The sequence below is a fragment of the Arvicanthis niloticus genome, chromosome 4 (genome assembly GCF_011762505.2).
Source record: "Arvicanthis niloticus isolate mArvNil1 chromosome 4, mArvNil1.pat.X, whole genome shotgun sequence".
NCBI lineage: Eukaryota > Metazoa > Chordata > Mammalia > Rodentia > Muridae > Arvicanthis > Arvicanthis niloticus.
The window spans coordinates 18,010,675-18,035,338 of record NC_047661.1 but is presented as its reverse complement, the minus strand read 5'-3'; the positions used below and the strand labels follow the sequence as shown (position 1 = coordinate 18,035,338).

The following is a 24,664-nucleotide window of genomic DNA, read 5'->3' as shown; positions in this document are numbered from 1 at the left end:
TTTCATATGAACACAGCATGAGCTTTAATTTGGGGAAAAATTAAATGCTTACAAGCCAAGTTCAATTCCCTCTGCATTCATGGCCTAGTACTTTTTGTCATCGTGGCCAGATCCAGGGTCATCTATGAGGAGGGAAACTTAATTCAGAAATGCCTACATGAGATTGGCCCATGGGCAGTGAGTGGGGCACTTCCTTTATGGATGACTGACATAGGAGAGCCCAGCCCACAGTGGGCAATGCCATCCCTGGACTTTATTGTCCTGGATTGTATAAAAAGCAAATCAAGCTGCTCGTGGTGGCTCACACCTTTCATCCCAGCACCCAGCAAACACAGGCTGGCAGATCTCTGAGTTCAAGAGCAGCCTAGTCTACAGAGTGAGATCCAGGACAGCCAGGGCTGCACAGAAACCCTATCTTGAAAAAAATGAAATACAAACAAACAAAACAAACTGAACAAGCCATGGGGAGCAAGCCAGTAAGCAGTGCTTCTCCGTGGCCTCTGCTTCAGCTCCTGTTTCCAGGTTCCTAGCTTGAGTTCTTGCCCTGACTTCCGTCAGAGCTATAAAATGAGGTAAGTCTTTCCGGTTTGCTTTTGCACATGGTGTTTTAGCACAGCCATAGAAAGCCCATGACTTCCTTTCCACTTAGTGCTGCACATACATCAGCCCCTTCCACACTGTGGTGCTTTCTTCTAAACTTCTAGAGCACCAGAACCACATCGGAATTGTTTTTATATTCATACACTTGTTCAAAACATGTGGCACAAAATGAGAATTAGCAAGTGGCAATACAGTGTAGAAATTCGAGACAAATTTGTCAAAGGACATTCTCAATGTTCTTTGTCCTTGGTAGAACACTCTTCATAGAGACAAGGAACAGGCCTCACTCTGCCCCACTCCCACCCCCTATTTCCAAGACAGGGTTTCTCTGTGTAGCCCTAGTTGTCTTGAAACTCACTCTGTAGACCAGGCTGGCCTTGAATTCAAGAGATGCCTGCCTCTGCCTCCTGAGTGCTGGGACTGAAGGCGTGCAGAACCACTGCTGGACAACCATCATCTGTTCCAACAGCAATTACTGTTTGCTCTTGCTCCAGGTGTATGAATACAAAGAATGCCATTCACTGCACAACACATGCAATACTAGACCACTTTCTCATTTATAAACTTAAAAGCAAACACATCTTTCCCAATTCTTACAGGTCATCCTTTCTGCAGGGGCTTCTTTTCTTCAAATCTTTCTTGTTTCACTTGCTGTTGTCAAGACTACACTTAATAACAGCAGAGGTTATTGACAGAGGCAGACAATGAAGATTACAGTACTCTCTGACCCGTGCCATTTATAAGCCAGTAGTAATTAAATTCTTACCTCAAAAGTTTGTTCAAAATTTTGAAATTCCTGTAATCTTGCCTGAAATCCTTCTGCAAGTGCCCCACCTGTAACACAGGAAAAATAAATCTGATTTTACTTTTTGTTTTGCTTTTGTGAGACATGATCTCACGATGCAGCCTATGCTACCTTGAGTGACCATCCCTGCCTTTGGGAAAGACCTTTTCATCTAGTATAATAAACTTCCTTTACGCATGACACAGATGTTACAAAACTCCTCATGGCTACTGGAAATGGCAGAATATAAAACCCTGTGTGTGTATTAGTTTGGTTGCATTCAATTGCTGTGATAAAACACCATAATCAAACCCAAGCACACGGGGAGCAAATCTGGCTTACTTGTTCCCATCTCACACCATCATAAAGTTTATCTTCTACATACATACACAAAATATATGTCCTTTGCATCTTATATAAACATTTAATATGCACTGAGGCCATATCTTTTGAAGGTAGAGGTATACTGACATATTAGCACAATTTTCTTTTTGCATCTTTGTAGCTTTACAGATGTGTTCTTACTGTAGAATCTAACAAACTTTACTAAGTCAATCATTCACCTAAAGAAGTACTCTGTGGCCTGCACTGGGTGTGACTAACCTGCCTGCACCAGTAGGCACTCTCCATTTGGACCATTCTTCAGGACAGTAAGGGTTCTTGTTCAATACAGCTGTGCAATAATGTGCTGGCTGGTAAGACAGCTAGGTACTGTTTGAATACTGAACAAAAAAAAGCCTCCTGTTGCCTGGGATGAAGAGAGAGCTCATCACACTACTCATAACTGTATGATTTAACACTTGTCATATATTAATACTGCACAGTTGAGCATAAGTTCCTGAAGCTACAGGCAAGCAGGGGACAAGATAAAATTTTTAGCTTGCTGTTGTTCTATCATGCTATGTTTACATTAACGAAGGCAATGCTATCACTACATACCGCCTTCTGGCATCCCCTGGGCTTTGTGCTTTCTGGAGTTGAGAACTTCCTTAGCAGAAACAAAAAAGATCCGATTCCGAGCTTCCGAAGGACTCACAACCTTGAGCTCTTCTACCAAGAAGTGAAGGCACCTTTCCATGTGCTGTCTGCGCACCTGCAAGGAACACAGGAATTTTAACAACATGAAGAAAAGGTAAAAGATAATAACCATCAGCCACGGGTCTGTACTACAGTATGCTAAACAGTGACTGTGCTGCTTCAACCGAGCAACGTTGGCCTCAGGCTTGGGAATTTAAATACTTGGTACCCAGTTGGTGGCACTGTTCAGAAGGCTTAGGAGGTTTGATCTTGCCAGACCAAGTGTCATAGGGGTGGACTTTGGGAACTTCAAGGCCTCCCCCTACTCCCAGTTTGTTTTCTCTGTTTCATGCCTGAGCCCTCAGCTTCTTCTCCAGCTGCCACGCCTGCAGCCATGACAGACCTTTGTCCCTCTGGAACCAGAAACCCAAATAAACTTTCTTCCATAACCTGCTGCAGTAATACTCATAAAGTGATACATATTAATTGTCCCTATATATGTATTAAATGCAGGAAATGTCAATAAATGAAGTCTGATCCTTGATGTCAGAAAATCTCTGCATAATAATCTTCCTTTTGATCATCAAATACTACACTCAAGCATTACAAAACATCACAAACAAGTATTAATACCTACCTAATTGAATGGGAAAAGTTAATTTTATATTAAGGGTATAATATGCATAACCATGATATGCATAAAATAATATGCATATTAATAATACTGGCAGGCATGCAACACCTAAGAAAATGGGTGTTGCTTTTAGTTTTTAGTTATTTTCCAAACTTCTTCAGTGAGGTTGTTAATACCTTTAAAATCAGGAAGTGCTACAATAGGAATGTAAAATAAAGCCACTGTCTTCATTTTAGATCAACACTTAGTCTATTTTTCTTAAGAACATGGAGACAGGGACTAGAGCATGGCTCCGTATTTAAGACTCTCGGGGCTTTCACAACGACTCAAGTAAGTCTATTTTTCTTAAGAACATGGAGACAGGGACTAGAGCATGGCTCCGTATTTAAGACTCTCGGGGCTTTCACAACGACTCAAGTAGCTCACAACCAGTGCCTCTAGCTGCAGGGGATTCAGTGCCGTCTGTTGGCCTCTCTGGGTACCCACATCAATGTACACATACCCCACACAGATATGTTCATAAGCATATAGAAAGAAAGCCAACTATGGTGTCAAAAGCTTGTAATCTCAAGTAATCTTGGGGTAGAAGCAGGAGTTCAAGGTCTATCTTTGGCTATAAAGTGAGTTCAAGGCCAGCCTGGGATATTAAAAAAAACCCTGTTAGAGGGAAAAGACCAGGTTGAAGATGCAACTACTTAGTGCTTACCTTGTACACATGAAGCCCTGAATTTAGTCCCCAGTATCAGAAAAAAAAAAAAAATACAAAAAAAAATTACAAAAAACAACCAAAAAGAATCTCTGACAACAAAAAAAGCAAGCAGTGTATAGCACACCTTTAATCCCAGCACCCTGGAGGCAGAGGCAAGTGGATCTCTGAGTTTGAGGCCAGCCTGGTCTACAGAGTGAGTTCCAGGACAGCCAGGGCTACACAGAGAAACCCTGTCTTAAAAAACAAATACAAAACAAACAAAAAACCTTTCAAACAAACATGGAAACTGGGGTTACAACATAGTTCAGTTAGTAGAATGTCTGCTTGGCACACATGAAGCCCTGGACTCAATTCCCAGCACTGTTAATAAAGTAAGTTTGGTGGCACATGCAAAGGATCACAGCACTCAGGAGGATGGAGGAAAGGACAGCTGAGAGTTCAAGGCTAGCTTAGACTACAGGGACAAAGTGTCTTACAACATAAATACACACACACAAAATTTAAGCTAAAGAGATATGCTGAGAAATGCTAGTAAGTTATTCTGCAAGGATGTCCTAATTCTGCAATTCCTTAAAGAGTAATGGAATAGGGGCTGGAGAAATGTCTCAGCAGTTAAGAGCACTGGCTGCTCTTCCCGACGACCTGGATTCAATTCGAAGGAACCACATGATGGCCCACACCTGTTTTTAACTCCAGTTCCAGAGCTTCTGACAAGCTCACACAGACATTCACGCAGGCAGGAAACAGAAAGAGATTTGGGGGGTGGGGGGAGGAGAAGAAGAACAATGTTTCGTGTTCATAAACCACATAACTAAAATCAGAAAAATACCAACAAAAAGTAAATACATACTACTTATATACTGTGAAGGTTACTATTGACTAAACAGAGAACTAGGAGATTAGTGTCTGTGAGGGTGTTTCTAGGAAAAGTGCAAAGTCATCAAGGACAGGCCTGTTCATTTCCCACCCTCCCTGTTCTAGGCCACCCTGTGGTGAGCTGCTCTTTCTGTGATTCACACTCTTACCACCAACTGGAGCCTTTGAAACCATGAGTCTCAACTATGTTGTAATAATAACAAAAAAAATTGACTAACACATTATCAAATGCCTTGTTCTGAGACAGAATCTCACTACATAGGCGTGGTTAGCCTGAAACTCACTTTTTTGACCAAGCAGGCCTTAAACTCAAGAGATCTACCTCCCTATGTCTTAGCGCAGTATTTCTCAATCTGTGGGTCATGACCCCTTTGGAGTCACTTATCAGACATCCTGCATATCAGACATTTACATTATGATTAACAACAATAGCAAAATTATATTTATGAAGCAGCAACAAAATGATTTTATGATTGAGGAACTGTATTAAAAGGTCACAGCATTAGGAAGGTTGAGAACCACTATCTACAGTGTTGGGATTAAAATGCATGCACCACCACACCTGGCTCTTAAATGCCAGATTTTTTTCTAAAGTAAGTGGAAAACATAGGCTTAGTATGTAAGAGATCCTAGGTTCAATCCCCAGCACCATGTAAAGCAGGAGGCACATACCTGTGATCTCAGCGCCAGGGAGGTATGCACAGGAGGATGAAAGGTTAAAGGCAAACCTCAGTGACACAAGAGACTCCATATCAAAGTCAAAGCAAGAAACCAAAACAGAAGGAGGCCAAAGGCCACGAGGAGCTCTGGGCGTCAAGGGTGCTCAGCTGTTCTACCTGCATTCTAAGGCAGGTGTGTGAAACCAGTGTGAATCCAGAGTCAGGCACATCAGTCAGTGATGCAGGTAGGCATGTTTCTGTTATGACGTATCTTATACTTTGATAAAAAGTTAAACATGGGGCTAGAGAGATGACTAAGTGGCTAATAATACAGCTGTTCTTCCAGAGGACCTGAGTCCAGTGGCTAGCAGCCACGTGACAGCTCAAACCTGCCTTACAACTCCAGCTCTACCAATGCCCTACTCTCGTCTCCCCTGGCATCCACCATGTAAACGGGGCATACACAGAGGCAAAACATCACATAGGAAAAGAAAAAGTGAAACAGAAAAAGAAGGGTCAAGTCCTGAAACAAGTAGGAGCTTAGTATTTCAGATGCCGACCACAAACCCCTATGGGTTTTCTAAAACCCATTTTTTTTCTTTTAGTTTTTTTAGTCCTGTATAGCTCAGATAGCCTCAAACTCCTGCTTACTACACAACTCATGTTGGTTTTGAACTCCTGATCCTTTTGCCTACACCTCAAGTCTGGGATTAGAGTGTGTATCATGAGGTATAGTTATATTCGTATTATTTTCACAATCAGAGATTCACTTCTCAAGACACCCTCTGAGGTCTATTGTTTTCTCAGACAACAATGTACATGACTGCAGTTCAAAACAAAGGGAGAAAAACTTACATCCTCCATATATTCAGGCTCTGAAGCAGAAGCATCCCAACGATTATTCAGAATAAAGATGTTTGGCTTGGAGAGCCGCTCATTCACCTTATGGAAAAAATGTTTCTCCTGAAAAATACCAATACAACACTTTAAAAATAGTTTCTATTTACATGTATACTGAACCATTTAGAGCACAGTGACCCAAGAAAAAGGATCCTCCCACCCCTGAGAACACTTACCCTTCCCTCAGAAACCAAGACATAGAAGAGCAGGTTCCTGCTCTTGCCAGGCTCTCTTGAAATTCAACTAATACTTATCAATCTGTATGTATAGACATAAAAACGACTGTTTGATAATAACCCCAAGTGTTACAAGTTACTTCATATCATTTTTAAGGGTTAGCTAAGTTACTGGTTGTGGTTGTGGAACACCATTAGTCCAAGGTAGAGACAAGCAGCTCTCTCTGTGTGAGTCCGAGGCTCTTCTACACAGTTAGCTTCAGACAAGCCAGAGCTACACAGTGAGACCCTGTCTCGACAATAACAAAAGTTAGGGAAGTAATTAGCAATGTAAGATACTTGTTCAAACTCTAGTAACAGCGAAAATATTCCATGGGCCACCTCTAGGCTTTTTGGCTTAGTCCAAGTGAAGTATATTATATAAATACTGTGAAGTACGTGTCATGTCCATGTCTGCTCAGGACAAAAACATAGATAGCATAGCTAGCTGAAACAGGTAAAGCTCCATGAAGGAAGCAACTAGTGATAATGAGGTCTCACACAGCCCAAGCCTGCCCTGAGCTCACTATGTAGCAAAGATGACCCTGAATATCTCTATATCCAAGTGTTGAGATTATAGACTTGTGACTACACTCAGCTTACTATGGATTTCTGAAAGAGGAAGAGTTCAGAAGTGGACACACTGCATGTACCAAGTAGCATCAACAGGACAGGGGTGTGGCTCAGAGACAGTGCCTGCCTTACACATGTACAGCTGAGTTAGATTCCTAATGTCAGAGAGAAAACAAATGAGAACAGTATAAATAGAGATTGCAAAGTCAGAATGAGGCTGAGAAGTCTGCTCATCAAGGAGAGCCCTGAGGGAGTGAAGTCCTCCTCAGTGTGTGTTGTTTGACATAGGCCTCAGACACAGAGGAAAATGGAACAGTCTCCTCCAGGCCAGGCTCAGGAAAACAACAAGGCCTTTCTATGGTCCATGTGGGGATGCTGACACTGTGCAGAAATGTCCACCATAGCTTTCTCCCTCTAAATACGTACAATCTGAAGACTGCTTCCCTACTGAGATTGCTCCTACTAAACCTGTCTCCTTGTTGAGCTGTACTTAACTGTGCCCCTTTATCTATCTATAATAACCCAGATCCTTTCTCAGCTGTCTGCAGTAACCCTGCCTCTGTATTACACATATATAATAAACACACTGACAACCCAGAGGGCTGTGGTTTCTCCATCAGAAAACCCAGCCCTTCCAATCCCAGCCTTTCTATCTTTTTATCTGTTTGCCCATTCTTTATTGCATAGACCCAGTCAGATCCTAGACAAGATCCTAGTCAGATCCATCCCTAGACACTGTGCAAGGCCTTGACTTGGCCATCACCCAAATGATGGCAGTCCTCTAAAATATCTCAAACACTTGGGCAGTTTCTCACAGAACAAGGTTACAAGCACTACCAGAATTACAACAGAAGCCTGGTGTTTCTAATAGTAAAAACAAAACAGGCCTCATTGGTGACACCTTGGCTACAAGCTCAGTCACTCAGATACTTTTGGTGAATAACAATTTTTAATAGCATGTTACTGTTTTGCATATTAGAAATCTAAACTCTGAATATTTATTTGGAATGAATCTGGTCAATCTGGATAAAGAACGTTCCAACTCAGGGTAAACACACATAAGCTTAAACCTACAGTGCATCAAGCTGGGAAAGGATGGGAACTTGAAGAGAAGAAGCTCTGCCTGATACATGACAGAGAGGCAGGAGGAGGGAGGGTTTAGATTTTATTAAAGACTAGTAAGTCAACACCTTAACAACCTTAGTGCCCGTGCTCTTCCAGGCAAACACACACTCAGCGTTGAGTGTCAGTGTCACACTTGTATCACCTTAAACCCACAAACACTTACTAGACGCTAAATCCATTGAGCCCAGATTGCTACTGAAACCAGCAAACACTATAGCAAGCCAGAAAGAGCCCTCAGCCCTCTGGTCTCAGTTTCTTCCTAGTTCATCACTTGACAGTCCCTCACCTCACAGGACTCAAGTGGATGCTACCCAAGCATAGCCAGAGTAAATCCTACCGTGTTCATCAGTGTTGATTCTGAGTTTGCAACCAAAACAAAGACATCGGCATCAAGGCAGAATTTATCAATCCAGGTGTCCAGCTCTGTGGTGACATCTGTACCTGGGCTAATGGGAAGGAAGCAAACACTGCATCATACAATGCTTGTTAAAAAACAAAATTTGGGTTACAGATATAAAAACAATACAAAAATCTTTTCTATCATTTCAAGTCTAAAAGGCAGAATTTTTCTTATTCATCAATCTGATGCCTAGAAAATTTTAATCTTTTTGACAAAATGAGAAACATAAATTAATACTTCAATCTTTCATATTTTGATTCCTAAAGCTAGGAAAAAAAGTACCAATGATAAAAACAGATGAGGTAAATAATAATAAATTGTTCCAATTAGCTATATTCAGTACAGTTTAGAGATGACACTTGGAAGCACACCTTAAAAAAAAAAAAAAAAGAATCAAAACAACATCAACAACAACAAAACATCTGGGGTCAGGCATGGTGAAGCATACCTTTAATCCCAGCACTCGGGAAGCAAAGGCAGACAAATCTCTGTGAGTTCGAGACCAGCCTGATCGATATAGTGAGTTTTAGGACAACAAGAACAGCTATACAGAAACCTTGTCTCAAAAAAACAAAACAAACAAAAATATCAAACAGAATAGTTTCGACAGAGCATTACATTTTTAACTGAGGAAACAAAAAGCAAACCAAAAGTGTTGGAATCCTTTGAATATTATAGGTAAGGAAAATATTCAACTGATACGTGCTACTTTGTCAAGCACTGATAAGATAATTTTAAATACATCATGGGAGCTGAGGCTGCAGCTCAGGGTAGAATAGCTGCATAGCAAGCAAAAGCATTCAACACCCAATGCCACAACTAAATAAATAAAATTTAAGCCACATAAAAATGTGTTATTAATGAAAGCAATGGAAAAATTCCAAAAGCACTCCATTAACTTCAGAAAATGAAATCCTCCTGGATTCCCCAGCTACATGAGAGGGAAGCAGGAGCAGAGGCCAGGAGTCCCCTCCACTTCCCAGCACAGGTCTAGACTGCCTCCTGCTCCTGCTGACCGCTGCCCTGGCTGCAGCACCTTCTCTGCCACGATGAACTAAATGCTTCCTCCCTCAGACTGCTTTCTGTCAGGTATTTGATCAAAGAAGTGTGATAAACAGCACTATTCTATTTAGTAAGCCCAAAGAAAACACAATTCGGATGTAAATTTACCTGTCTACTAAAACCAGGTCATCTCTCAAGAGGGCACATTTTGCTTTGGGCCAAAACACATGCACGAGACAGCCAGCTTTCAAGTCTTTATCCATATGGAGGGCATGGGCCAGCTGATTAACAGTCTAAAGTGAGAAAGAAAGAAAGGTTTAATTAAAAATTAAAAATACTATGGTTTGGCACAACATCTACTTGATTTTAACCCAAACTAGTGCTAACTGTAGCTCAGGCTGGCCTTGCTCTCACCATCTTATTTCTGTGTCTTTAGTGCTGGGATTTACAGGTGTGTACCACGAAGCCCAACTGAACAACAACCACTTTTGCAAAATTGAAAATTGAACTTCAAATGGTTTGAAATAAAACCACTTGAACCATCTTGAGATATATGAGGGTATATATACATTGATATATATATATATGTGTGTGTGTGTGTGTGTGTGTATATATATCACATTGAAATATATATGTGTATGTATATACATATCTGTGTGTATATTATATGTGTGTATATATATATATATATATGTGTGTGTGTATATATATGTATATATATGTTTAATGTGTAGGGGTATTTTGCTAGAATGTGTATCAGTGCATCATATGTTTGCCTGAGGGCCAGAAAAGGGCATCAGATATCCTTGAACTGGAGTTACAGATGGCTGTGAGCTGAGAGCTGCTACATGGGAGCTGGGACTCAAACAGGTCCTCTGCCAGAGCAGCCAGCACTCTTTATCACTGGGCCATCTCTTCAGGCCCAAGACACCTGGGTTTTAAAACAACCAAATAGAAAAAAATTTTCTTAGGAAGTTTCCTCATACCAGCTACAAAACAATTAGGGCTTGGAAACATAAACATCAAACAAATAGGACACCAGTAACAGAGTCCAATGGCACTCCCGATGGGTGCTATTCATAGTGAAGAATGAGTGATGGAGTCTGCAGCTTTTGAAAACTTGTATTTTCTGGTTCTTCTGAAATGAGGGTGTACTGCTTAGTTATAACAGAAAACTCATTTAGAAGAAATGTTTCTAAAATCAATGTAAATATCCTGTTGAAGTAAGAGATGTCAATTCAAACACCACCACCCCTTTTTTGAGACAAGTTTTCACTCTAGCCCAGACTGGCCGAAACTCATGACTACCCTCAGGCTTCAGCTCCTTGAGGTGCTAAGATCAGTTGTGAGGCACCACACTCAAATCTGTGAGGCAGAGCCAATCTGTCTTTCAAGAAATAATTTTTCTGTCTCTTGACAGACAGTTATTCACAAAAACCTTCTTAAAACCCCTATCATTTAAATCCCAAATCATTCCTATTTTTCAAGCTAAGGTCTCAGGCATATTAATTTATAAAACCAATGCACATATTTAATGTAACTCATATATGTGTTAAATAAACAGCACAAGAGGCTTAAAGCAAAATTAGAAAATAAGTTAAGGAAAGGCCATAGCTCACACAGCACCACAGTTCTTACTAAGAGCATCTATTAGAGCTGGGAACGTGGCTCAGTTGGTATAGTGGCACCTGGCCTCATACTCTGTCCCTAGCACTGCATACACAGAATGTGGTGACACGTCTCTTTTATAATTGTGGCATTTGGGTGGTAGAAAGGTCATACTTGGCTACATAGCTAGTCCAAGGTCACCTCTCGACTACATGTGAACCTTTCTTTACCAAAAAAAAAGAAAAAAAAAAAAAGAAAAAAAGAATTACAAGGCAGAGCTGGAGAGATGGCTTGGTGATTAAGAGCACTGGCTGCTCCTCCAGAGGACCTGGATTTACTTCCAAGGAACCACCACCCACTCTAATCCCAGGGGGCATCACCCTCTTCTGGCTTCAACAGGCATCAACACCTATTTGATACATATACATATAGGCAGAAATATCCAGACACCAAAAAATCAGGGGCTTAGAGAAATGTCTACTCACCAAAGGTACTCAAGAGTCTTGAATGAGGCTGAAGCAAATATCTATAGTGACAGTGTTATGCATTGTTGTTAATTTGTTTTTTAAATGTACTTTTTATGTGCATGGGTGATTTGTCAGCATGTTTTTCTGGTGTACCACACGCATGCTTGTTGCTCTGCTAAGAATGGAACCTGGGTCCCTTGAAAGGACAGTCAGTGATCTTAAGCACAAAACTGTCTCTCTAAGCCCCTATTTGTTATTAATATGGCTTATTTTAATAAACATTTTGATAGATTTATAAACCTATACAGCAATCTTAGTACAGGATTGTATGATCATAAAGGCTGGGCACTGGCTGAATGAACACAAGGCCCCTGGGTTAGCTCCCCAGCATCACAAACAAAAAATTAAGGAAATAAGACACAGGGCTGGGAAGATGGTTCCGCAGTTAAGAGTGGGTACTGCTCCAGTAGAAGATCCACGTTTGCTTCCCAGCACCCACTCTGGTATGTCTCACAACTGCTTTTAACTCCAGCTGTCTTCTGGCCTCCGCCAGCAATGGCTCATGCGCATGTATCCCCCGTTTTCATCATCGCTGACACCTCTCAGTGAGTGTACATGCAGACATGTGGACACACACACACATGCACACCTAAAAATAAAACGAAATTGATGGCTCAGCAGTTAAAGAGTGCTTGTTGCTCTTACAGAGGATCAGGGTTTGATTCCCATCACCTATATCGTGACTAACAACCATCTATAACTTCAATTCCACAGGATTTGAAGTCCTCTTCAGGCATTCACGGCAGTAGGCACACACATGGTACACAGGCATATGTGCAAGCAAAACACTCATATATAAAATAAAATGTAATAGGAGGTTTAAGCCGTTTGTCTTGTTTATGACAAGGTCTCACCATGTAGGCTGGCCTGGAACTCAGAGACTGCCTGCCCTGAATTAGTCCACCACTACCAAAGTCCATGGCTTGGCTTTGTTTAAGGTGTGAGTTATTTTAAATGTTCAAAATACAGAATACTAACTGTAAGGAGGCAAGTACTCAATGAGGTATGAGCTGTTACAGTTGTGATAGTAAACTACTGTACAGGAATACAAGTTTATTACCTTAAAGGGAACCACTCCTTGGGGTCATTTCAGCTAGGGAGCAGGGGAGGGAGACAACGTTAAAGGAAGAGAACTTGAAGCAGAGAGCATAGATCAGGAAAAATAAGAGATTGTGTCCATAAGATATCACATAGCAATTTTTCCCAATACTCACATAATTCACCACAAATCAATCAAATTCGAATCTGGCAAACTTAACTACAAAGTAAGTGATGCCTGTGGTGGTTTGAATGAGAAGAGCCCTTATTGGCTCCTATATATGAATGCTGTCCCACAGCTGGTGGACCTGTCAGGAAGAGTTAGGAATGTGGCTCAGGCACCCTTGCTACCATGTGCAAGGACCCAAATCATTACTGATCCCAGCCTCAGAAATCCGCATTTAATCATGAATGTGCTTAGTAACCTTTCCTAAAGTGAAAGAATTTAAGCTTTTAAAAGGACAAAGGCCAGGCATGGTGGTACATATCTTTAAATCACAGCATTAAGGAGGCAAAAGGAGGCAAATCTCTGTGAGTTCAAGACCAGTATGCTCTACATGGAGGTTCTAAGCCAGAAATAGCAACATAGTGAGACACTGTCTCAAAAGAAAAAGGGGAAAAAAAAAAAAAAAAAGACAAAGTTAAGATTAAAAAGCAACTTTCTAATAATAATCTATTTTTACTAAATCTCAATTTCTAGAAAAAAACTCTTAATTTGGGTACTAGAGAGATGGTTTGGTGGTTAAGAGCACTGGCTGTTCTTCTAGAACCGCCCTGCAGTTCGATTCCCAGCACCCATACAGAAGCTCACAACTGTCTCTAACTCCAGTTCAGGGGATCCAATGCCCTCTTCTGGCCTTCAATAGCACTGCATGCATGTGGTAGACACACATGCAGACAAAACACTCATACACATAAAATAGAAAGGACCTTGATTTTATTTTTATTTAAAATTAAGGACAGAACTAATGGCAGAATTTACCTAACATATATAAGGCCCTGAGTTCTATCCCCCTACATCCCTAATAAAAACAAGTTAACAACTTTATGCTTCCAGTAATTTAGCTCTCAGAAAAACACTTTCTGAACTCAAAATATTAGCAATGCCTTTGCAAGCTGTCAAAATAAGTATCACTAGTTCTTCCATGTCTATCCAAGAGGACATTCTACAAAAATCTTACAATTATAGGTATTTGCAGGTGCATTATGGGTTGGGCAGTATACCTTCACGCTTTTCTTTTCATCCGACCCTTCAGTCATAAGGTAGGCTTTATCTCCATCAGTCCCCTCGACACTCAGGAAGCAGTTGGTTGTATGACCAATCCCGCTGGGGAGGACTTTATCCCACAGCATTGCATTGATGACAGAGCTCTTGCCACTACTTGTCCTAAGGAACATGCAAAACAGGAGTAAAAACACTCGTCACTGGGTTCAAACCAACACTTTCACAGTGTTTGGTTTCACAGACAGCACTTTTTAAAACAAGACAATCTCAACCTGTGCATCATGGAGTACACCTGTAATCTGGCACTTGGGAAGAGGAGACAGGACCACCAGGAGTTCAGCTACACAGACAGAGTAAAGTAAAACAAACAGGTAAAGAAGAAAGATTAGCACTGTTAAATACTAGCAATGTGCATTTAGAGAAAATAAAGTACCAGAAGAAAACTTTCCTTTAGCTTTTGTTGCTTTCTTTTTGTGGCAATTTAAAAAACAAACATCAAAATTTTGTGGTATTTTTCCTATTACAAGTCTAATGTCTCATTTTCAATCTGGGCTGGATGGCAATTGCTTCACAAGTGACACTGGGTGGCTTCCAAGGCTGAACATAAAAGGCAAGGCAGCTCTTTCCTGTTTCCTGGGTCACATGTACTGGGAATCTTGCCACAGAAGAGGTCAACTTCACTGACTGCTGTGCCACACTTAAGTCCAGCAGAAGGGAGGTCTGGCAAGGTGGCCAATTGAGTCTTCAAGTACTCCAGCCCACCCGGCTGTACCAGACATGTGAGTGAAGACATCAAACAATTTCAGTGTTGAGTGACCCCAATCTTCATGGACAAAGACAAGTTGTCTCCACTGTGTCCTGTCTGAACTAAAAATCAGGATGTACAATGTAATGAATGTGTTTAATTGTCTGGGTTCTAGACAATTTCTTATGAATGCACAGCAATCAATACATTTCTGAAACCCAAGGAACATCTCGTCAGAGACTGATGTCCAATCAGTCCACCCGATTCTCAGAAGCTAATTGGAGCCTTCCGCTTTGCTAGAAAACAGTATCTTCTCTCAAAGATGCACATTTTCACTTCATGGAAATTGTTCCCAATCTGCCTAGGAAATAGCCAGGAATGATCATACCTACCTTACTCACTACAGCAGTGGCTTCTGATGATAGTATACCATAACCTAGAATGCTTGTGACCCTCCTTTAAGAGTAACTTTTTGAAGCTGGAAAGATGGCTCAATAGTAATGAGCACTGGCTACACTTTCAGAGGACCTGGGTTCAGTTCCCAATACCCACACAGTTCCAGGGGATCACACACTGTTGTTTGACCTCCATAGGCACTGCATGTATATGATACACAAACATGCAGATAAAATATAATACACATAAAAAGAAAATGAATTTAAAAAAAATACTTTTTTTCCTGAAAGATTAACCCTCTCCTCTGATTACTTTGTACAGCAGTGATTCTAAAGATTAGTTTGGGTCTTCTACCCCCATTAGAATCTGGGAAAGTACCAATGATGTCAAGACCCCTGGCACATTATAAACCACAGAATCAGACTTTAAAGTTACACCCAAGCACAAGCAGTCCTCCCCTTACCTGATAGTACTGAGACCATGGGTATGTACCACCACGTGTGAATCTGTTCAAGTGTTTTCATAAAGCTTTCTCTCCAGCCACCAGCCACCCACCTCCTAGGGACTCAAATTTTCTCACTCTCAAATCATTTAATGACCAGCCCTAACCTACCTAAAATTATCTAAGGGCTGCCCTACCTCACTCAGGCTCATTAGCATAAATTCAGGTGTGATCAAAGGAGCGCATTATAAATAATAAAAGCTATTCCTAACTCAGGAAATCCTAAGGATTTTAGCAAGCCTGTGATAGAAAGGGACAATAACAAATACACTATCCCAACCACTCTTGGGTTTCCTGACCTGTTCCCACCAACTTATCATTCTGTCTTTTCCCTGTGAACTATCTCATCAACTCCCCAGATCTCAATCACCAATAGCTTCTAAACTTCCTAGTATTTACCTAGGTTGCAATCTAAATTATCCAACTTGGCATTTTGGGACTTTATCTGGATGCCTAATAAGCATCAATAATACACATCTACATCATGTGAACACAAACATCTGTTCATAAACCTACCATAATGAGTGACATTCAACCAACTAATTTGTAATTCTTACCTTTCTAATTAATCTCTAGGATACCCCAATTATTTTTATTTATGTGTATGTGTGCCTTGTGCATGTACTGCTCATGAAAGTTGGCACAGGGCATTAGATCCCCTGAAAGTGGAGTTAGAGGGAATTGAACCTTAGTCCTCTTCAAGAAGAGTGAATGGTCCTAATCACTGAGCCATCTCTCCTGCCCCTGTTACTCTCTAACCTCATAAGCCAGACTCTTCAAATTTCTGCCTGCTCCCTCCTATTCCATACCATCTGTCCTCTGTATTCCATGCCAATGTTTTAACTGTTAACTGTAAATCCTCTCAGTTTACTTTTCAAAACATAAAGTATACAGAACTTTCCATGCTCTGTGAGAGCTTTGGCAAATAGGACTGCTTCTCTTCCCTTGTCTTGCTAATGTTCCGAGGATCTCAAACGCAAGCACATTAAGGATTCCTTCTCCCTTCCCATTTACCACTCTCTGCAAGAAATGGGCTTTGAGGCAGCTCATATCCAACACTAATATTCCTTAGCTTATGATGTTTACAGGCTAATAAACCCACAGCAAGTTAAAAATATGCTGGTGAAATACAAATACACCTGACTTCCCCAACCGTACAGCTAGTGATCAGATGGCTGACTAGGAACTGAGGCTCCCAGCCACACCCTAATACATCTTCTACTGCATAGGAGTGCACACTACTTCTGCAACATCATGCATGGGCAGAGAGTGACGTCAGCCACTGCAAGTCCGGGACCATCCGCTCTTATCTCTTTGTCTCAAAATAGACATCAGTTACCACCATCTAAAGGTCTCTCCTTACTCCCTCACCCTGATCTTAGGTGGAGCCTATTTCATGGGACTACCTCTTTCTGAACTCTTGTGTAAGACCCCAAGAATATTGTGCTAAGTAATTCAAATAGTAAAGCAAAATAATAAAACATTGTGAGAGGCTTAGAGAGTCTTAAACAGGATACTTTAGGAACAGAATGGGGATGAAGCCATGCGATACAGCGCCTGCCAAGAATACAATACAGCCTGGTCCAATCCCTACCCAGAACACACAATATTACTACTACTTACTAGAAACAAAAATGAAGCCAACACAGAAGAACCAGTTCATGATCCCCTTTGGCTAGCTACTCTGTCTCAAAAAAGCAGAGTAATGAAGAGCAAATGAGAAGGAATCTTTAGGATGCAGTAGCCAAAAGTAACAACTGACAGGAGATATGAAGAACAATGTAGGCACCAACAATTACAACTGCAAAGGCCAGAAGACGAGAAACAGCTTGGTTCTACGACATGAGTTTAGTAAATAAACACCATTACTGGTTAAAAAACAAAAAGGACAGTTGAGACATGAAGTACACAGTCACTTGTCTCCGTCCCAAGGGGTGAACACAGCACTCAGTAAGCAGGAAAGTAATAACCATTTTCCTTCTGCAGTGATGAGGATCAATCCAGGGTCGGGTACATTAGGCAGTTTTTTTAAATCATAGGTCACATCTCCAGCCCAACACCTGAGGGTTACATGAATAGATCAGATGTGGCGAAGATCACTTGATCACCTGGACACAATGACATACAGTGCTCCCTGCTTTCCTCTGGGAATCATGAGTTGAGTCTTCTAGAAGATACATATATTAATCAATGTACAGTTGTAAGTGTCTTTAATTCAAACACTCCACTCAGGAAGCAGAGGCAGGCAGATCTCTGTGAGTTCAAGGCTAGTCTGGTCTATGTCAATAGTCCCAGGACAGTAAAAGATACACAGTAAGACCCTGTCTCAGGAAAATTAAAATAATCAATATAAACCTAGAACAATAACTCATAACCTCGATATGATGGCACAAGCTTGTAGGATCAGGATTCAAGGCTAGCCTGTGGGCAGCCGACAGAAAGCACCTATCATCCTTGCAACCATCTTGAGCCATATACCCTGAAAAGAGATTTGATTACAATAACCTACCACAGCTGAGCACACTCTGATAACATCTTGCTTTAGATACCCAGGATCTTCCCTTGGGTGTGTGAGACTTAAAGCTGTGCTTTAGAGCTGAGACTTAAGGGCGTGACTTAGAGATCAGATTTAGAGACAAGGCCTAAGGGCATGACTTAAAGGCGTGACTTAGAGGCATGGCTTAGAAGTGAGACATATAAAAGGCAAGAGGCAGACAGAAGAGTTCAGTACAACTTGGAGTACAACTTGGAACTAGGAATTAGGTTAGAGAGTACAACTTACAGTACAACTTGGAGTTAGTTATTAGACATTAGGCACCAGGCACTTAGAAGAACTAACTTGGAACCTGGAGGCACTAGGGACTAGGAACTAGGGACTAGGAACTCAAGACTAGGGACTTGGAGAGAAGAAGAGAGACTGAAGAATAAACGGGATTGAATCACACTCTGTCTGGTCTCCATTCCTTGAATCTGTCCTCACACTCTCTCTTGCTGAACCCCAACCCAAGGACTGGAGCAGCCTGGGGCAGTGCAGGCTCTAACAGTTTAGCCCCCAAGGCTTTGGCAGTGCGGGTCCAACATTGACAGAGCGGTCCCTGACGCTTTGGCCTCCAAATGTAGGGCAGCTCAGGCCAAAACACTAGCCCCAGCTATATAGCAAACTGGAGCCCAGCCTGTGCTACATGAAGCCCTGCCTATCTCAAGAAGAAAAAACAGAAAAAAAATTCAAAAATCATGTCCTTCATTACCCATTCCCCATCTTTCTAACCAACTAAAAGCCAATCCTTGGTCAGGCTGTAGTGGCACAGGCTTTTAATCCCTGCACTCAGGAGGCCGAGGCAGGCAGATCTCTGAGTTCAAGGTTAGCCTGGTGTACAGAGTGAGTTCCAGGACAGCTAGGGCTATACAGAGAAACTGTTTCAAAAAACAACAAGAAAGAAAGAAAGAAAGAAAGAAAGAAAGAAAGAAAGAAAGAGAGAGAGAGAGAGAGAGAGAGAAAGAAAGAAAGAAAGAAAGAAAGAAAGAGAGAGAGAGAAAGGAAGGAAAAAAAGAAGGAAGGAAAAGAAAAGAAAGAAAGGGAAGAGGGAGGGAGGGAAAGAGACGAAAAGGAGGGGAGTGGGGGTGCAGCCAATCCTTAATGAGCTGAGTATGTAAAAAGCATCCCAACTCTCACAAAGTCCACTTTCAATGAGAGTGGAAAGCTAGCGGCTGCAATACTTAACCCCAGCAGAAACTGCTGTGGGGAGGAGGAAGGCAGCCCACCGAGTCATCAGACAAGCTGGGGTATGAGCACAAAAAGGTGACTGTGCAAAGAACCTCAAATGAAATGATAATGGCTTACCTGCCAAAAAATGCTACTTTCATATGTCTCCGAGACAGCACCTCCCCGATGACAGCAAGCTTGTTCCTGTAGCCCTGTATTTCCACCAGATCATCCTCAGTCGCTATTCGATAAAGTTCTGGATTCCTGTATGTTGCTTCAAAGTTGAAACGGTATTAGATAAAGTGTTATAAAATAAGTCCTGCTAATGATACAACTGTATACATTTTGGGTTGTTTTATATAACATGTCACTTGAAAAATAAAAATGTTCATGGTATCTGAGTATTTGGAGTTTTTCTTCTTCTTTTTTTAAATGTGTGTGTCAGGGTATCTGGTTGAAATGTAAATGCCCTCTGCAAGGATTATCCCTGCCTGAAAGAATTTCAAGACTGTTAACAATTCCAAGGGCTGGGCATGGTGGCACACACCTTGAGTCCCAGAAGTGAGGCAAAGGTGGATAGCTCTAAGTTCAAGGCCAGCCTGATCTACAAAGAGTTCCAGAACAGCCAGAGCTACAGAGAAACCCTGTCTCAAAAAACAAAATCAAAAACAAAAAACACAACAACAAACCAAAATAAAATTCAAGGACTCAGTCAAACAGATTACTTAATACTTCTGTAGGGCTCGAAAATACAAGTCATATATGAAACACAAATATAGTTTTAAAGAAGAAATAAGAAGTTTATAGCCATGTATTTTTGTTCAATCCTATCTTAAGCTGGAAAGGACTTCTACATGCTGAGCTGTAAAATTAATAAGGTGGGTAAGTCTGTGAGCTAGGCAAGCCCTTGCTACCTCCTCACATGTGGATTCCCACAGGAAAAAACACAACAGTCTATCAGTAAGAAAAAGTAGAAAGGTATTTACAGACTGAACTCAAGTGCAGCTTACCAGAACCGAGGTAACTGTCCACATAACCACTGGCAATGATGGAAGGCATTCCAAGATCATCGAAAAGGAGAGAGCCTCATTCACTCTTTTCTCATTCCAGCAATAAGAGAAACAGCTAATGTTTCTTTCTGCCTCATTCTGAAGCTAAGACATGGAGACATTTAAGACTAACTCAGGGCTCAAGTGATTAAGCTTGAGCTTCTCATACCTCATTCTGGATTTCAAGAACATTCATAAAACACCTGCAACTTGTGAGTAACGGAGAACTGGCACTGAACTTGCTCTGTTTCTGAGGACCTTGAACCCTTGCACCTCCAAGCCAAGGTTGCAATTTGTAAAGTCTTACATTAAGTGCCAGTCCTTGCTGTTTCTCATTCAACACTTCCTGATTTATGCTCCCATTTCCTAGCCTTTTTTCTAAGTCAAAGTAAATTCAGATTCTAAATCCTGCCTTTTCACTAGCTCCCAGTATAGTGTTCGATCTACAACTGACAGGATGCAAAACACGAGATTGCGAAATTTAACTTCAGTTTATCAAGTATAAGAAACAATATTTTTTCACAAGTCACTGTTAACTCAAATTCTTCCCAAACTGAAAACAAATGTTTTTTCACTCAGTGAAACTTAAATTATGTTACATTTGGAACTGAAGATACTTAAGTTCCAGACTTAAGAAGAAGCTCAAAATCTGGTGACAGAGATTTATAAGAAAAGGAGGTGTTTTTTTCAACGAAGAAATTAAATGCTTCCCCATGGTCACTGGAGATAAGTCTTAAGAATTCACTTTTCATTGTAAACATAACAGACAGATATTGTAAAAACCTGAGGACATCCCAATGGCTCTCTCCAAATTAATATATTGTGGCGAGACAACTGGGGCTATCTTTGAGCAGTAACACAAACCGAAGGTAAACATTTATCCTCCCACAAAGCAATTACACTCACAGACCTGACACCCTGCATACAGACTGCCTGACGGCTTTGTGACTTTGAGCAAGTTGCTTATCGTCAGCATGCCTTTAAAATGAGGACGAGTTTCCCTCACCTACTAATCTTAGGAGAGAAAGAAATCTTTGCTATCATAAAGCACTCACACTAGTACCTTACTCTTTTCTTAACTGTGAAGTTGTTTTCAGTCACTATGGCATCGTTCCCAGAATACAGAACAATGTGAATTCCACAACTAAACCTGAGCCGGGCACATACCTGTGTGTGCACACAGCACTCAGGAGGCAGAGGCAGGAGGATCAGGAATTTACAGCCATTGGAAGCTACACAGCCATTTCAAGGCAAGCCTGATCTCAAAAATGTAAAATAGAGAACTAAAGTTGACCTAGTAAAACACTTGTGCACATTTTCAACAGTAAAATTACTAGTTTATGAGGTACCAACCTTCAACAAAATGTGAGCCCTCAGTAACAAACTCCAGTAACTGGCCGAAGATTGCAGTGATGGCCTTCTTTGCCAGCACGAAGTGCTTCAGTGGAGATACAGTCTCTGCCATTATGCACCTAGGGTGAGAAAATGGTTAGAAAAGCAATAATTAGCCTCTGGGTGATAAAGGCCTGGAGTCTCAGCTACCCGCAGGCTGAGGCAGGAGGTGCACTCAAGCCAGGAAATCCAGTTTTACATGGACAACAAAGCATAGCAGGGCTTTCCTCATCTCCAAAGCTCTACTTAAACTGAATAAGGGGCGTGAAGAGGTGGTTCAGCAGTTAAAGAGAAATGGCTGCTATTCTAGAGGACCCAGTTCTATTTCCAGCACCCACATGGCAGCTCACAAGTGTCTGAGACTCTTAGTTCCAGGCGTTTTGATGTCCTCCTCTGGCCTCCACAGACACCAGGTACACACACGGTGCACCAAAATTTGGTTGCACATACATACAATCAAAACACCCATACACATGAAATAATAATAAAAAAAAAATAAGCTGAATGATAAAGAAGGTGTGTTGCCACCCACCTGTGATCCCAGCAGTGAGGAGGCTGAAGGAGGCCAGCCTTGGTAAACCTTGTTCAAAACAAAAAACCCAAACAAACAAAAAAACTCTGAATCCCTCAAAATGGCTCAACCAGTAAAGGCTGTATAGCTAGGCTTGAGGACCTGAGTTCAATCTCCGGGAAACCAAATGGTCAAAGGAGAGAGCCAACTCTAGCAAGTTTTTCTCTGCCACCAAACACGAACTGTGAAAGCCTAACACCTCCACAAATAAAACAAATGTAATTTTTAAAACCATATGATAAACAGGGCAGTGGTGGGCAGTGGTGGCACATAGTCCCAACACTCAGAGACAGGCGGATCTCTGTGAGTTCAAGGCCAGCCTGGTCTACAGAGCAAGTTCCAGGACAGTAAGGGATACACAGAGAAAGCCTGTCTCAAAAACAAATAAGAAACAAAAAACAAAACAAAAAAAAATAAATAAATAAGAAATGTGCATGTTTCTGAGGCTAGGCAGATGTCTCAGCGGTTAAGAACACTTGTTGCTCTTCAGGACTTAAACTGGGTTCCCAGATCCCACATGGTAGCTCACAACCACCTGTAACTCCAGTTCCAGGAGATCTTATGCCCTATTCTGACCTCCAAGGGCATTGGACAGGAACTGAGGTTAAACATACATACACAAACACCGGGAAAACATACACACACAAAAAAACTAATGAACACTTTAAAACCATGCTTATTCTGATACCTGCTAGCTCATGCCTCAATTCCCTAACAGCAAAAATTAACCTGACCAAATAGAACAAATATTTTTTAGTATTATTTATTTATAGAAACCATTTAGTCAGAAACCAGAGACTACTCTTGGGTGATCTCCCACTAACACAGGTGAAATTTGCCTCCCCTCGTGTTGCCTAACACAGGAAAATCTGAAAATTCAAGTCTACAGAGACAAGAGTGAGATCAAGGCTTGCCTGGGTCTCTTAGTGGCAATCTACCTCAAAAAAGAAACGTTTAGAAACGGGTTTGGGGGTACTGTGGCACTTGCTTAGCATGTGAGACCTGTGAGGGGCTCAATCTTCAGTCCTGGAAGAGTAAATATGTAAATAAATGTAAAATCGGTAAAAGCTAGTGACAAAAATCTTGGTTGTATTTCCTAATTTATTTTCCTTGAGTGAAGATGGAACTAGTTTAGCTAAGCTGTGTCTGCATGTGATTCTTAAGCACTCCAGAGAACTAGGCTAGTGAGAGGAAGCCACGATCTCAAACCATAACTAAATTATTAACTTTTCCAATTAGCGGTGTAGAGGTAGAAAATAAAATGCCTGGGTCACAATGCAGCGCAGGCAGCCAGAAGGCAGCAGCTTTCGTCACAATTACGGAGTCAAGACTTAAAAGGAGGCAGGAAGGCGTCAAGCCACAAGTCCCCAAACTTAAAGGAATGTTAGATTTAAAGTAAAAGACGTTCTACCTGGAAGCTCCTTTGGAAAGCCACCAAAGACAATCACACACTAATGCTGGTGTGCGTGAAAAGAAGCGCCGTGGCCACCACGAGGGTGGTTCCCTCCAGAATCCTGAAGTGACGGCGCGGAGGAGGTGCGTGGGGAGAGGAAGCCGCGTGGGCCGTGAGCCTGCCCAGCCGGGTGGATTCCTACCTGGACAGGCCTTCCCACAGGCTGGCCGCCCGTCGCTCTTGCCCGGCCCGCCGCCCCGGCCCGTCAGGGCGCTCGCGCTGCGCCTGTCCGGAGCTCGAAGGTCACCTCGGGCGTCGCCACCCGGCAGCGGACACTCACTCTGTCCCAGCTCTCCACTGTCACCCAGCAACCACAGCTCCGCCACAGCTCCTTGGCTGTCTCATCCTCCCAAGAGATGGGAGGTGCCCAAAGGAGGGGCTAGGGGCGGCCACTTCCGGTGGTTCGGATTTTCTATTGGCTGTTGCTCTGCGACCGGAACTACATATATTAAGGGCGCCATTTTCCTTCAGGGCAGAAGGTGAGGTTTGTTTTGGGCAAGGTCTCATGACCACAGGGCTGTTTTCTGTTCATTCTTACAACTCCCCTTAGTTTTTCCCTTTAGAGTTTTCAAAGCTGAGAGGCGCCAAGTATGAAAAGATGTGCATAGTTATCTTAGGGTGTGGGGGGAGAAGTGGTGAGAGGGGCGGGGGTGCCCCAAAACCATATAGATGCTTGTTTATCAAGCCAATGGGGAAAAGTCAACAGTTTGACTTCTCCACTGAGAGTCCTGGGAGTGTCTTTCCAGAGTTAGCAAATGAGATGCTTTTGCAAAAGAAGCCCCTTCATCTCTGAATGGCAGGTACCTCATCTATAAAGTACTAAAAATGCCTACTTTATGAATTGTGGGGAAGTAAATGGGTTAGGGTTTAAAGTGCTTGAAACACTGATGGGCACCTGCAAGAGCTGGATAAATAAAAACAGTGGTTCTATTGGATAGGTAACTATCAAGCAAATACAGTG

General features: G+C 41.8%; 1 protein-coding gene across 3 annotated transcripts in view; it reads right to left on the bottom strand.

Moving 5' to 3' along the window:
* Positions 1 to 24,078, bottom strand: part of Mfn1 (mitofusin 1) — a 51,732-nt gene extending 27,654 nt beyond the window's left edge. Inside the window, exons 1-9 of one of the 3 annotated variants that reach the window (XM_034499428.2) lie at positions 23,846 to 24,078; positions 21,641 to 21,759; positions 19,377 to 19,512; positions 13,892 to 14,054; positions 9,663 to 9,787; positions 8,430 to 8,538; positions 6,135 to 6,242; positions 2,324 to 2,477; positions 1,367 to 1,434 (exon numbers count right to left, since the gene is read on the bottom strand). In XM_034499428.2, coding sequence (XP_034355319.1) covers positions 1,367 to 1,434; positions 2,324 to 2,477; positions 6,135 to 6,242; positions 8,430 to 8,538; positions 9,663 to 9,787; positions 13,892 to 14,054; positions 19,377 to 19,512; positions 21,641 to 21,752 — 975 coding nt within the window. In that variant the 5' untranslated portion in view covers positions 21,753 to 21,759; positions 23,846 to 24,078. Of the gene's footprint in view, positions 1 to 1,366; positions 1,435 to 2,323; positions 2,478 to 6,134; positions 6,243 to 8,429; positions 8,539 to 9,662; positions 9,788 to 13,891; positions 14,055 to 19,376; positions 19,513 to 21,640; positions 21,760 to 23,661; positions 23,815 to 23,845 lie in introns of those variants that run through there. The other 2 variants (XM_076932251.1, XM_076932252.1) reach the window with 2 other exon arrangements.
* Between the last annotated feature and the right edge of the window lie 586 nt (positions 24,079 to 24,664).